The sequence below is a fragment of the Gavialis gangeticus genome, unplaced genomic scaffold (genome assembly GCF_001723915.1).
Source record: "Gavialis gangeticus isolate Ggan-Ray unplaced genomic scaffold, GavGan_comp1, whole genome shotgun sequence".
Classification (NCBI taxonomy): Eukaryota; Metazoa; Chordata; order Crocodylia; family Gavialidae; genus Gavialis; species Gavialis gangeticus.
In genome coordinates this window covers 107,064,636-107,076,374 of record NW_017729031.1, presented here as the reverse complement: position 1 = coordinate 107,076,374, position 11,739 = coordinate 107,064,636, and the positions used below count along the sequence as shown (strand labels likewise).

Sequence of the window (11,739 nt, the reverse complement as noted above, 5' to 3'; positions counted from 1 at the left end):
AGCCACTGACTCACAGGAAATCTGGAAATTACAACATTTCTAATCATCAGAACAGTGGGGTTCTGAAAAAACCTCCCAACGTAGTAGGAACAAAGCCAGTGTGGGAGGCAGGAATAAAACACAAGAATCCACTCTGCAAGTCACTTGTTTCATGATCCTTGGGCAAGACACTTAATCCTTGGGTGCCATCTGTAAAACGGCAATAACTGTAAGCTGCTGGAGACTTAATGATTGATGTTTCTTGAGTTCTCAAATGAAAGATACTATAAAGTACTCTACCCTGTGAGAACAGGCTGTCCATGCTGAGGAGCAGCCCTGTACGCAGGGACTCTAAAGAAAGGTGAGGGCTCCCAGTCTTACTTTATCCTCAAGATGGAGCATTGAGGCAATAGTATGATCATAGTTCAAGGCCTGACATGCTCTCTCTCTGTATATCTCAGGTTTACCAGATGAGAAGGGCCGGACTCAGATTCTTCATATCCATACCTCAAGAATGCGGGACCATCAACTTCTGGCTGTAGATGTAGATATTACAGAACTGGCTGTAGAGACCAAAAATTTCAGTGGTGCTGAATTAGAGGGTCTTGTGCGAGCTGCACAGTCCACTGCTATGAACAGACACATAAAGGTTAGTCATGATTTCCCATACAGGCATCAAATGGCAGTAATGGCTGTGCAATTTTTTTCACTTTTATGATATGTTTTCTTCTGAGTGTATGATGGAGGCTTCAAGTACCTCAGAATTTGGGTATCTTGCATGGATTACAAGCTGCAAGCCCATAACTCTTATGTGGACAAAATGTCTGTTTTTCCATCCCCTGCACATGTCCTTTAAATGCCCCACATGTAACCCTGTATGAATGTGCAAGAGAATTGACTTGCTTATAAATCTGAGAACGCTGACAGATGTTATACTTAATATGTGATGAATTGGTTAATCATGTCATAAGTAGTGACCTGACCACACATTTATTCAATTAATGGCACAATAAAATGAAGAGTAAGCCACAAAATTATTGCACAAAATATGTGTACTAACTTTGTGGCTGGTTCCTATTGCGCCTTTAATTGAACAAGTGGCCAGTGCTCCCAGTCTCTGCAGCATGCTGGAGCCCTTCAAGACTCCTATGTGCTCCAAAGGCTGGGAGCACTGGTCAATTGATTGGAGGGTCCCAGCCAGGAGAAGGTTGGAGCCTTTGGCTCCTATGCCGTCCCCTGGCTGAGGGCTCCCTCGGCTGATCAGAGCTCCCAGTTTGAGAAGTGCATGGAGCCTTTGGCCAAGGCTTTATGTGCTCCCCTAGCTGCGAATGCCCATCAGCTGATTGTGACTCCCAGCTGGTGGAGTGTATGGAACCTTTGGCTCTCTGCAGCCCTCTGGCTGGGAGCCCGATCAGTTGACAGATGCTCCCAGCTGGAGGAGTGCATCAGGGATAAGCTTGCTACTTTCTGGTGCAGGGAGAGCCTGGGTTCGTTATTTGGGGTTCCCCCTGCACTGGCAATATGGCACAATGAGATCTGATTATGGATCCCAGAGTCATGCCTGCTACCATGCACATGTGGTGTGGCAGGAAGCATGATTACATAACTTAAGAATGTAGCTACCATTTATTGGGTCTACTATTTATTGGGTCAGACCATAGGTCCATCTTGCCTAGTTTTCTATGTCGCACACTGACAGAGTCAATGTTGAAAGAGTGAACAGAGTATTACCAAGTTTTTTTCCACTGTTCCTCTCTCACTAGAAGCCTCTAACATTTAGGGCTTGTTAGGATCATGCATCAGGTTCCATCACACCCTTAATTTAATGTCTATCAGGGACCTGATTCATCAGTATGTTCATAAAAAGAATGCAAGGAAACTAAACTCAATTATGCTGTTTTGGAGACAAATGGGCTTGTATGTTTGGGTAGCTCATGGCACTAATGGAAGTTCTTTAGGGCCAGTGTGGATCCCATGGTAGGTGTATAAGATAACGGAGCCCTTTTTATGAGGGTGGAGCTAGCAGGTGTCAGATATCCTCTTTAGAGCTTAAGACTGTTGTTGCAAAAATTGTGAAGAACCTTCATGCCACCCACTCCTTTGATTTGGACACTTCGAAATAAGAGGAAGAATAGACTTCTCTCACAACCGGTTCCCTGCCCTGCTAAACTCCCTTGAGGGGTTGAGAGATTCTATGACACTTGTGACAAACCATGCACCAAGCAGGCAGGTTTCATACAGACTTCCTGTCTTATAATAGCCTTATCCACCTTGCAGATGGATGTAACTGATATCTGTTCTGTTTGGGGGAGAATTATACCTTTGAAGGGTGGTCTGTGAGCTAGCCAATTTCTTCAAGGGCATTCTGTCTAGGGACATTCTGTTGAAGCTTCATCTGCCAAAGAAGTCTTTACTTGTCACTTCTGACCTACAGGAAGTGCTGTTGGGCCCTGGAAACCAAAGAAGTCAGTGCTAGCTGGGTTCCATCAAGCAAACATCCTGTTGGGGGGTTGGAAGAGAGAACTCTGTGGAAGGCACCAGTAACATCACTCACAGCTTCAATACCAAGGGCTAGCCTTCTCAAACCTGACCATTACCCTTACCCTCATAGTAGCGGCTATTGACTCACGTCTCAGAACACCACCCTCTCCCACATGTCAAGTGACTCTGCTCCCCAGTTTCCCATAGGCCAGGCCACCCAGTCCACAGCTACGTGTCAGCCTCCAAGAGCAGGCAGAAGGCCAGCAACAATCTCTGTCTAAGGAATCATCCTTATTGCCTGGTGATGCAGTGGTACTGCCCCTTCTGTTAATGACTTATCTTGGGGTTTCCCAGACTTTTTCCCCAGCATATGGATCTCTGGATGTTGAAACCACAGCAAAACAGGGAAAGCCACGCAAATTGGCCTCTATATGTGATAGCATCTGCTAGACTTCTCCTGCAAACCCTACACCTCTGACAGTGCATGAACAGGAAGGTCTTGAGATCACTACCTCAACCCTTTGCAGAACTGGTGGCTAGAACCCAAGTATATCTGAGAAGGAGTACTGTTTTCAGCTTCTCCCTGACATGGGCCTTAATTATGGATATATAAGGGATAGATTGGAGAATTTACCCGACTCGCCTGCAGATTAAAAAGAGCAAGCCCTCCGAAAATGAAGATGACATGAGAATTCATGTACTGGTAAATATCCTGGAACTCAGAGTCATTATACTAACCTGTGGGGTATTGCTGCTTGTTCTCACATTCCTTGATGCATATTGTAATGGACAGTACTGCTGTTTGAACTAAACAGATGAGAAGAGAGGTTCCTGGTTCCATTACCTTTCACTGGAAGCCATCAGACTCAGTACATATTGAAGTTACTGTGTGTTGATAGCAAGAGTTATCTGCCTTCTGAATGGCTTCAGTAATTGGGCAGATTTCAGCAGTCAATCTGTTACCAATCCCAAGGGATTCCTGCAGAGGACCATTAGGGAGCCAATGTTGCATTTTGAAGGCCTGGGGGCAAGATCCATTCAGCGTCAAGGAAAATGCCAAACTTTCCTTGACAGGGCAGGAACCTGGGGTGGCTATCAGATGCTTTTCTGTCACAACTTCCTGTGTGTTTTTTCAGCCAGTTTTTTTTGTTATCCAGAGTCAGATAAGAAATGCATGATCATCCTTGTAGTTCCTGAGTGACATGGGCGGTTCTGGGTGATAGGCCTTCTATGGAAGTCCATTCAGCCACCAGTTCAGGTCATAGAGTATCCATACTTAATTTCAAAGCACCCACAGTCGGATGCTCTGACCCAGATGCAAAGTTGTTTTGTTTCTAGAGACTGGATGTTGGCTAGGTTAAGTACCATGGACAGTGGCTTATTTAGCTGAGTTCCAGGGTTCCTTTTATAAAGAGAACTAGCCAATTCCCTGTCAAGAATAGGGGGGAGGGCAGGCAGGGACAGAGTGTCACGACCCACCAGAACGGAAGTGTGTCCCCTGCCCTGCCACCACCTGTCCCTCCCAGTCTGGCTCCCTCGCCCCCTCTGTCCGTAATGTTCCAGGGCCTCGCAGCCAGTCACCGCTGGCCCCCTTGGCAGTGCATGCACAGTTGGCCTGGAGCATTACGGACTGACAGACTAAGTCCTTTATTATATTAGAATAAAACCTCTACCAGAGAGACTTTTTTTCAAAATTGCAGGGGCTGTAGATAAGAATGGTCTAACATAACATGAACCCTGTGCAAATTGCTATATAGAAGATAAAATAATTGCAACATTTAAAACTTTCCTACTCTTTTTTTCCTTTTTTTTAAGTCTGTTAAGGTCCACCTCACACCATTCTTGTTTGTGAACCTGTCCCTGTCTGGAACCTTGATCTCATCCTCTTGAGAGGAGATTAGACTGTCATCTTGCTGGGGTCACCTAACCCTCAGTTATCTTTCCTGCTTGGTGCAGGGGGCTGAACCCGATGATCTTTCAAGGTCCCTTCTGGCCTTACAATCTATGAGACTTATGGGGCTTCACTTTGACCCTCTTTCAGGCTGTTCTTTATTTTCTGTCTTTCTGACCATGATCTTCCCAGTTGCTGTCATCTCAGCTAGGAGACAGAATGTAAGCTCCAAGTACATATGGCTTACCATCCCTGCACAACATTTAATGGAGACAAAGACGGGGGTGGTGTGTTTAAAATTTAATTCTAAATTCACCCCCAAGTGATCTCATCTTATTAATTTGCATGTAACACAGTCAATTAGATTGTCTTTTTTCCAAAAACTCTCTTCTGGGAGAGAAATTGAATACATTGAATGCTTCTGGAGACTCTGTTCCCTTGTTGAGAGGACAAAACAATTCATATGGTCTCCATGGCTGTCTGTTCTAAATGCCAAGTCCTCTTGCCGCCAAAAATATCAAAATAGGTAATACAATGTATATTGTAGTATAAGCAGATAGCTGCTATTCTTCTCCCAATAAAGACAAGGATTATTTTGCCATAACTCAAGTGACATCCTCTTCCTGCTTCATAAATATGCCAGCTTGCAAAACCTGTAGCCAGTGACAAGGAGTAGCCCTTTGACCCATGTCAAACGTTTTTTGGACTTAACAACGAAGGCTGGCAGAACAGCATTACGGTTGCTGTTCAGCTGATGTTTCTTGACCCACAGTACTGCAACAACACAGCTTGCCAGTCATCTGCAGCAGGGTCCAGACAGATTCATAGTTGAAAAAAGAATGGTTACTTACCCCAATTTAACTGGGGTGTTTTGAGATATTGGTCTATGATCATTATTTTGCGATTCCACTCCTTCCCACCAAAGGTAAAAGCTAAACTGTAGTAATTTGGCAGTTTGTGTCTATAAGAGTAAATTGCCCTGGTATACTTCTATGTATGGTGGAATAGAGTAGATGCATAAAACTTGCAATTAGCTGATGCACAGTAAGTCACGTCCCCTCACTCCCTTGCCCCAGTCTCTTTAACTTGGCATAATTTGTTTATCACTCTTTATCCTGTTATTGTTTCATATCTGTGCCCTAGTAATTCCCTGATTGTATTCCCCAGCCCTCCTTCTAGGGAGAAGAAAGTGTCAATGCATGTGCACAACTTTCTTCTACTGCTTTGGACTAGTCACACTGGCTTCTTTCCTTCTTGTGGATCATCAGCCAACTTAAGTTCTCCATGAAACTCATGTAGTCCATGTCTTCTGTGAGTTTGCAGAGGTATAACTGAGATAACTAAGTAAAGACTTCTGATGATGCACAAGAAGTATAATCCAGCGTTCTCCCTTACGCTGTTTTTATAGATATAAGTCTGTTTAAAATATTACTGAAGTCTTTAAAATCAGTAGCTATCTTGTACAGAGTGGAGTCATTTTTTGCTAGACTCTTTTTCAGAGCAGAAGCACACTAAGGCACCATCTCGGTGTATGTCAAGATCTGAAATAGTCACTAAGTTTATAATGCAGGATTTTATAATGAAATGAGTTCTTGCTTTTCCAGTGTTCATCACTTATTAAGGTCATTGCATCTTTAACTGGACAGAAGAGATAAGAACCATGAAATGTCAAGTTAGGAGATGAATTAAAATGTAAAAAGCACTATTTGACAGTGTTGAAATGTGGATTAATTAGCTCATACAGGTGTAGGCTGAAAGACATGGCTCCTTCACTTCATCATCCAAAACTGATGCGAATATAATGCAAATGAGAGCCTTTCTTAATTCCATATATGCTTGCCATTTATAGAGGGAAAATACAAGGTGAATAGAAGTCTATTTTATCTTTTAAGTACAAAGATTATGATGATGTATTGTCTTCCATTTTAGTATAGAAGATGCACATCAGGCAGTTTTTTTCTAGTTACAAAAACTTGTAACTGATTAAAAAAAAAAGTGTTTCGATTCTTCAGCTATGTATGCTTTTCTCTATGGCTGCAAAGTATTTTGAGATTAAATGTTAGGGATGGAAAAGACTTTTTACATTAGATCAGTGATTTTTCAACCAGGGTGCCATGAGTTCCTTTTAGGGGTGCCACACAATATTAGCTTTGTTACATGTGCAAACATCTACATATGTTTAAGCTTGTGAATCCAGAGATTTCAAATAAGAATCCATAGTATCAAAAACACTCTGACCTGTTATGATCTTCCTGAGTTCTTTGCAACAGAAGAATTGCTCTATTACGTTTAAGTAGTCAAAAAAGGAGTGAAAACTAAGAGCTGATATTTTCTGAGGTGTGCCTTCAATCGAATGAGAGGTGCCTCGAGTTTAATTAGGTTAAGAACCACTGAATTTGATTATCTAATAAATTCCTCTAACCACTGCAAACTTTAGTCCCCCAGCATGTCAAACTAATCAGAGCTTTAATAGTGTCAAGCACTGCTTCTCTTTTTTAGATCAGTAAAGCAAACATAGTTGAACGTCCAGTGCTCTTTTCCTTTTTTTTTGGACGAGGTATGTTTAACTTAAATACCTGTCACCAAAATATAGCTAACACAAAGTCATTTTTTCCTGGAGCTAAATTAGTTTAATTCAGACCTCTACGCCATTTTTAGCTGTTTCTGATGATGATTTGAAATCGTGACTTCAGTGCCAGGCTTTTATTTCTAACCCAATAGTGAGCCTCCGCAATTTATTATGGGCATCTGCATCTCCTCTGTCAAAAGGTTCTTAAGCTTAGTTTTAGTAGGTGGAATTGGAGTATAAATGTGCATTCAGGCAGACAGCCATTTTTAAAGACCTGTTCTTTTGTTACGTTTGCTTATGTCCTTAGACCAACATGGCTACAACCTATACTCCTGTTCTTTTGTTATCACTTTCTTGGGTTCATATCCTAGAGGTGGGCCTTTCCTAAGTTCCTGTTAAATCTTCTGACCTGTTTACTTTGAGAAGTTCACCTTTTGTTCAGAGATGGTCAAAACCTAGCTAAACCTTTTTCCAACAGCTCTAGTCTTTGAGTCCTTCCTCCACTAGTTTCTCTAGAAACAGTTAGGGACTCATTGTAACAAGATCAAGCCTTGCTACAAATTGCCTGAAAGGCTTAAGGAGCATGGTAAAGCCAGTGTAAAGGTTCAGGATTAGACTAGTAAAAAGAACTATGTGCTCTGTTACCATTATTGAAAGCAAAATGAATGCTGAAATCTCGCTTCTTTCTCCTGGACAAGTAAATTGCCTGCAGCTCCCAGTGAAGACGATGTGAAGGTTTTAAGTTTTAAATCTTTTTTTTTTCCCCCCCAGACTTATTGAGCACCCACAACTGTAGCTGAAATCAGTGAGGATGCTCATGTACCTGTACCTGAGCTAATGATTTTCTCTCCATGCTGTGCCATTTTTTTAATGATCCTGGTTAGGTGAATTGTAGGAATCTAATTCAGGCAACTGCAATTCCCTCTTAATGCATGTACTATAAATACAGGCAGTCCTAGACTTACAACTGTTCAAGTTAGGATGAACAGCAGTTGCAACATTTGTAAATTGACACCTGGTTTCAAAGCTTCAAAGTTCTGGCATGGGTTTCAACTGAATACAGCATCTGTCATGGTGGAAGGGAACGGGAAAGGGAAGGGGCATGGGGAGGCAGATCAAGGCCCCTGTGGTGAGAGAGGGACTGGGGCTGGGACAGGCTGGGGCAAGCACTGCCAAGCCAGGGCTGCACCAGGCTCTGGGAGCTGGGGCTATGGGTGGGTGCAGGAGAAGCCGCGACTCATCTGGCTGTTCCTGCCAGTGCTAGGTGGGCAGTGCTGGGGCTGTGCTGGGCTTCTGGTGGTGCTGGGAGCAAGTGCTATGGGCAGCCATGGGAGAAGCTGCAGCTCATCCAGCTGCTTCTCCCCTGCTGCCCCTGTGGCAAGGTGGGCAGTGCAGGGCTGAGCTCCGGGGGCTGTGGGCAGCCTTGCCTTGGCACGGGGAGTAGCAGGGGAGCAGCCGGACAAGCCGTGGCTGCACTCCAGGGGCTGTGGCCAGCCACAGGAGAAGTGGTGGCTCATCTGGCTGCTACCCCTATGGCAAGGCGGGGCTACCCATAGCACCTGGAGCATAGCCCACCATTGCCCGCCTCACCATGGGACGAGCATCAGGGGAGCAGCCAGATGAGCTGCGGCTTTTCCCACGGCCTCCCATAGCCCCAGAAGCGCAGCTGCAGCTCGTCCATCTGCTCCCCCACTTCTCCCCCCATGGCAAGGCAGGCAGTGCTGGGCTGTGTTTCAGGGGCTATGGGCAGCCATGGGAGAAGCCACAGCTTGTCTGGCTGCTTCTCCCACGGCAAGGCTGGCAGTGCTGGGCTGCTCCTGCAGCCACCCATAGCCCCCACTCTGGCAGTGCTCAGAGCAGGGGCTATAGGTGACTGCAGAAGAAGGTGCAGCTTGTCCAGCTGCTCCCACTGCCACTCCCACTGGGGCAAGGTGGGCAGTGCCCGGGCTGCACTGGGCTGAAGACTTTCATCGGGCCCAGAGGAAAAGAGAATTGGGCCTGCAGCCACTTTTGCATTCTGGAGGCTCCTGTGGCTGTCGGGGGCCCTCCAGAAAAGGCCAAGCTGGCCCTGGGGGGGGGCAGCGCAGGGGTGTGGCTGAGGCCACTGTAGGCAGCGTGAGCTGGTGGGGACCTGGCACAGTGGGCTGGAAGGCCAGGAAGGCTCCCCCCAGGTTGGAACAGGTGAAAAAATATGATATTTTTTATTACTATTAATATTTTTCAGTGCTAAAGATTTGCAGCCCCTTTAAAATCTCTGCAACCAGTGTTTGACATGTTATCTTGCATTATGTTCATCTCATTGCAGCAGTCTAACTTGTCAGTCTTGCTTAATTTCTTCATACAAAATGTTATTAGGCCACAAAGTGAGATGGTAGAGTAATCTAATTGCTTTTGCTGCTTTCAGGGCCACATGCAAGAATAATCATCCTTAGACTTTTATAGTACCAAGAATGGGCCTTCCTTATTTTTGTCCATTCAGTGTACAGTACCATTGTTGGTTAAGCTTAAATATATATTTTTTTCTTATTAACGGAGCCAGATATGCCATTCTGGAATCTGTAATATTCTACAAGCCCTGTATGTGGGGAGAGATGTGTAAAATTTGCCCCCTTTGCTAATACTCAGCTGTGGTCTACAGTGCCATCTGTGTCATAGGGAAGTTCAGACCCCAGAATCCATTGTTCTCTGTGCTGAGAGAGTCAGTGAGGGAGTGGACAACTTGAATTATGAGATGTGTCCAGAGTGTCTCAGTTGCACAGAAACCAAGTATTTACTCTCACCTGCAGGTACCTTGTACTCACCCCACGAATCAGTGCTTCTTTCGGAGGTCCCAGTCTGGTGGATTAGTTGGGTATCTGGGATTGCATTGGCCAAAGTGTAAATTTTTGAATTCCAAATGCTAATTTCTTGAGTGATCCAGCTGCATTGGAGCATTTAATGACCCTGGAGACATTGATGCAAGATGCAGTAAGACATGAAGTCACTTTCATTGCAAATTATGCCTGGCTTAAAAATAAGGAGAAATTCCTTTAAATTTCAAAGGAAATAACATGTAACTTATGGGGTAATATACAAAGTTTCATAAAGTCTGTCAAGGCAACACTTGGATGGATCATGAATTGTCACTTATTAACTGTGAGTGAAAAGGAGTCATTGTTATGCCACTTGTTCTCTCAGAGTTGGCTACTATTCTATCACTTTACCATTAAATACATTTTCTTTTGCAGATCTGTTCACTTCTGCCTGCTTTTGTACTTAATCCTTCTCTTTGTGTCTGCAAACCACGGCTCAGGATCTGAAAATAACTGTGGCAGTAGTGCCAGTGGCAAAAACTGATTCTTTTATCTATATGGTCTTAAGGTGTGAGAAATCACCCCAAATCCATTTATAATTCCTGATTGATGCCCAGGGCAATCAAGGTTTCAAAGTACTGTAAACCTACGAGCTAATCCTCGTAAATGAAGGAGCTTTGCATTTCACTGTTTGATGAAAACATTCTGCAGCCTATGAAAGAGTTTTCCTGAAAATGATTTGACAGAAGCTTAAAATGTACTAGCAGCAGTGTTGGCAACACAGTGTGACCTATCAGCACCGTTTTTGCTTTTTGTTGTGTGTAAGCATCCGTTCTCAAATGATGAGAGAAGCCTCTTGTGTCCCTACCAGTCAGAAATTTACACTCTTCATCACTCATTTCTAAAGGTTGCCTATTTAGAGGGCAGTGAATTGAGGTTGAAGGAAAGGGAATCATTTCTGTCACCTTGAAATGGCAATTCTTCATGGAAAGGCCTGCATGTGAAATTTTCCACTTATTGGCTCTTCTAAACAATATTGATAGTGTCAGTTTCAGGAAGGCAGTTTGATCCAAGAGCAAAATAATAGGCTCTTAGAAACGGCTTTGCTGCTTAATATATATATATTAAGCAGCAAAGCCATGTATATGTATATGTGTGTGTGTGTGTGTGTGTGTGTGTGTGTGTGTGTGTATATAGGAGAAACAAATAGAAATCTAAAATTTTAAGATTCCCATGTAAATACTACCGTTGAGGGGGGAGTGGCATGGCCGGAGCACCAAGCTAGGATCTAAGAGCTCCAGGGCCAGACCAAAAATATATTGGAGCATCTACAGGTTATGTACTATAATGCCTAAATTTTAGATGAGCGATTCCTATTCCATCTGTGCCCAGAGTGGAATCTAAAACCCCGAGCTAAGTGCCTAGGCTCCCTTTGTAGCATATGAGGAGAGTCAAGCATCTGGAAGGGTGATCTATACAGCCTGTATCCTGAGTGAGGGAACAGCTCAGAGCTAGCCAATAGGAAAACTAAGCAGATGGGTGTTTTAAACCCCATCCCTCTTGGGCTTTAAGCAACAGAATCAAGTGTCTAAAGAAGGAGTCTCATTCCACTCAGGATCCAGAGCCCAGAACCCCCTCTTGAAGGTAGATTCCTGCAAGTATTTTTCAAAAGCAAATAACTGGAAATTGTTCTTTCAAAATGTGGCTGAAAGTGGGGGTGGCATGGTGGCTGCCTTTGTATAAGAGTCTACTGGGCAGAGCACTCACCCAGGACAGAGATAGCTGGGGTTTAGGCCTTCTTCAAGCCAAGGAGAATCAAATCCATATTTCCTTCTTCTTAGGATAGTATCTGAACCACCAGATTACAGAAAAGTTGGGGGCAAGGGGTTACTTTTTACTCTTCTTGTTATAGTTTCATAGTTGGTAGGGTCGGAAGCGACCTGAGCAGATCATCAAGTCCGACCCTCTGCTATGGCAGGAAAGAATGCTGGGGTGAAATCACCCTGGCAAGATGTTCATCTAGCCTC

At 44.0% G+C, this 11,739-nt stretch overlaps 1 protein-coding gene across 1 annotated transcript in view; it reads left to right on the top strand.

The window, feature by feature from the left end:
* Positions 1-11,739, top strand: part of NSF (N-ethylmaleimide sensitive factor, vesicle fusing ATPase) — a 145,540-nt gene that overhangs the window by 96,595 nt on the left and 37,206 nt on the right. Inside the window, exon 12 of the mRNA XM_019523518.1 lies at positions 441-628. Within this exon, the coding sequence (XP_019379063.1) occupies positions 441-628 (188 nt within the window). The remainder of the gene's footprint in view (positions 1-440; positions 629-11,739) is intronic.